The sequence below is a fragment of the Cricetulus griseus genome (assembly GCF_003668045.3).
Source record: "Cricetulus griseus strain 17A/GY chromosome 1 unlocalized genomic scaffold, alternate assembly CriGri-PICRH-1.0 chr1_1, whole genome shotgun sequence".
Classification (NCBI taxonomy): Eukaryota; Metazoa; Chordata; class Mammalia; order Rodentia; family Cricetidae; genus Cricetulus; species Cricetulus griseus.
The window spans coordinates 138088162-138090258 of NW_023276807.1; the positions used below are offsets into that span (position 1 = coordinate 138088162).

Genomic DNA, 2097 nt, shown 5'->3' on the forward strand with positions numbered 1-2097 from the left:
TATTGAGGGACAGGGAAGGAGGGGGGGAGAGAGGGAATGGGAATTGACATGTAAAACAATCTTGTTTCTAATTTAAATTAAAAAATTTGTAAAACCCTTAGTGAAATTCAAATTCCTATTTTTAATTTTTTAATGAATGTGGGCTATGATTACCTATACTCACCCATTTACTCATCATCTCAATTTAATTGAAAGCTTCATCTACCAGATCCTGTCCTGAATACAAAAATCACAAAAAGCACCCGAAGCCTATGATCTTACAGAGTTTCACAAGCAAATAATAAACAACATTAAAAGCTATCCCAGGGCATTGGTGGCGCACGCCTTTAATCCCAGCACTCAGGAGGCAAAGGCAGGTGGATCTCTGTGAGTTCGAGGCCAGCGTGGTCTACAGAGAGAGTTCCAGGATAGGCTCCAAAACAATACAGAGAAACCCTGTCTCAAAAAAAAAAAAGAAAAAAAAAGCTATCCTAAAGGTAAGATAATGAAAAGAACTACTGAAAAAACAGGCTAAGGAAGTAAGAGAGAGACAAAGCTATGCCAAACCAGAGGTAGAAGGAGTTTTCTCTTTTTGTTTTTGTTTTGTTTTGTTTTGTTTTTTTGAGACAGAGTTTCTCTGTGTAGTCCTAGCTTTCCTGGAACTCGGAGATCAGCTTGTCTCTGCCTCCTGAGTGCTAAGATTAAATGTGTGGGCCATCACTGCCTGGAGAGGTTGCAGTTTATAACAGGTCTACTCTGAAAACATGACACGTAAGCAAAATCAAGAAGTTATGAGGGAGTGATTCATATACAATCAAAAGTACATCCCATGCACAAGAAAGAACTAAAAGCATTTAGATGCAGGAGGGAAGTGCCACTGCAGCATCTAGAGGCACTTTTCCTATATAAGAGTTTGGACTTCAGAGACAAATGAGTTTCCGGCTTTACAAGATGGGAGTGAAATCATGACAGCTTTAAGATAACCTTGATTGCTGAACGGAAAAATGTATCATGGTTAGTGAAGGGGTCAGGCCGAGTGGTGATAAACAGAAAAGCAATGAGACTAATGAGAAAGTTTTAATATCAACACCAATGAAGTATGGTAGGACAGAGACCAAAGTGGGAAGGGCCGGTCACACTGGCCAGCTTCTGACAAAAGACTATTCACTGGATTCAACTGATGTCTAAGAGGTATATATATGAATGCCTACTAGAATTAAATCATTAAATTGGAAGAATTTATGCCTTTAAAATTCTACTTTTCAAATACTTGGTATCCACACTGCCCAGTATCCTCATCCACTGCTAGTGTGTTACTTTCAGGAACTAAATGATAGATCTTGATGACTTGTTAGTTTTTTTAAATGAACTTTATTTCTTTAGTTATGCCATATTTAAGTAACAAAGCATTTCCATGACAAGTTTTTTTTTTTGAGACAATTCTGCATTATGGTATCTGAGATAGTTAGTTATTGTTCCATTCTATGGGGGTAATTCTGCCAACAGGAGAAAGGTTCCATTCTACCCCCATCTGTGTTATGTAAAACAAATATCCAACAAAACAGAAAGAGCATCCACCAATTAGCACTATATTACCATATTTGTCATGAAAATCTGAGGGTTTTGTGTGGCTCTGTCTTGCCACAACTTGCCGAATGCTTTTAATCTTGAGATGATTTAGTGCGTATCTGGCCAAGGGAAACATCACAACATGTGATTCAATTACTATTGATTGCAGCAATGGGTCTAGTTCCAGAGACCTAGAAGACAAAACGTAATATGACAATGACATTTGATCTGCATTCAGTTCCTCCTTCATTTCAATGTTTCATCTGGGTTCCTAGATACCCTAGAACTAACATCAAGGATAATGAGGGTTCCAAATTTCCAAAATCTTCTACGTTTTTCCAGTTTGTTTTTTGAGACAAAGGTTCTCACTGTACCCCCTCATGGTTTAATCTATACTGTCTTGCTGAGTGAGTTAAACATGATCACCACAACTGGTGTTAGCTTAAAAAAAAGTTAATTTTTGTATTGAAATAATGTGACAAATTTAAATACTCTTTGTTGGATGAACTATAACGATATTTTGTTTGTAATCTAACAAATAAAGCTTGC

At 37.2% G+C, this 2097-nt stretch overlaps 1 protein-coding gene across 1 annotated transcript; it reads right to left on the reverse strand.

Moving 5' to 3' along the window:
- Nucleotides 1-1334: 1334 nt before the first annotated feature.
- Nucleotides 1335-1728, reverse strand: LOC100772782 (cytochrome c oxidase subunit 7B2, mitochondrial-like). Its single transcript, XM_027390690.2, has one exon. It carries the CDS (start codon nt 1682-1684, stop codon nt 1445-1447), a length of 240 nt encoding a protein of 79 aa, XP_027246491.1. The 5' UTR covers nt 1685-1728; the 3' UTR covers nt 1335-1444.
- Between the last annotated feature and the right edge of the window lie 369 nt (nt 1729-2097).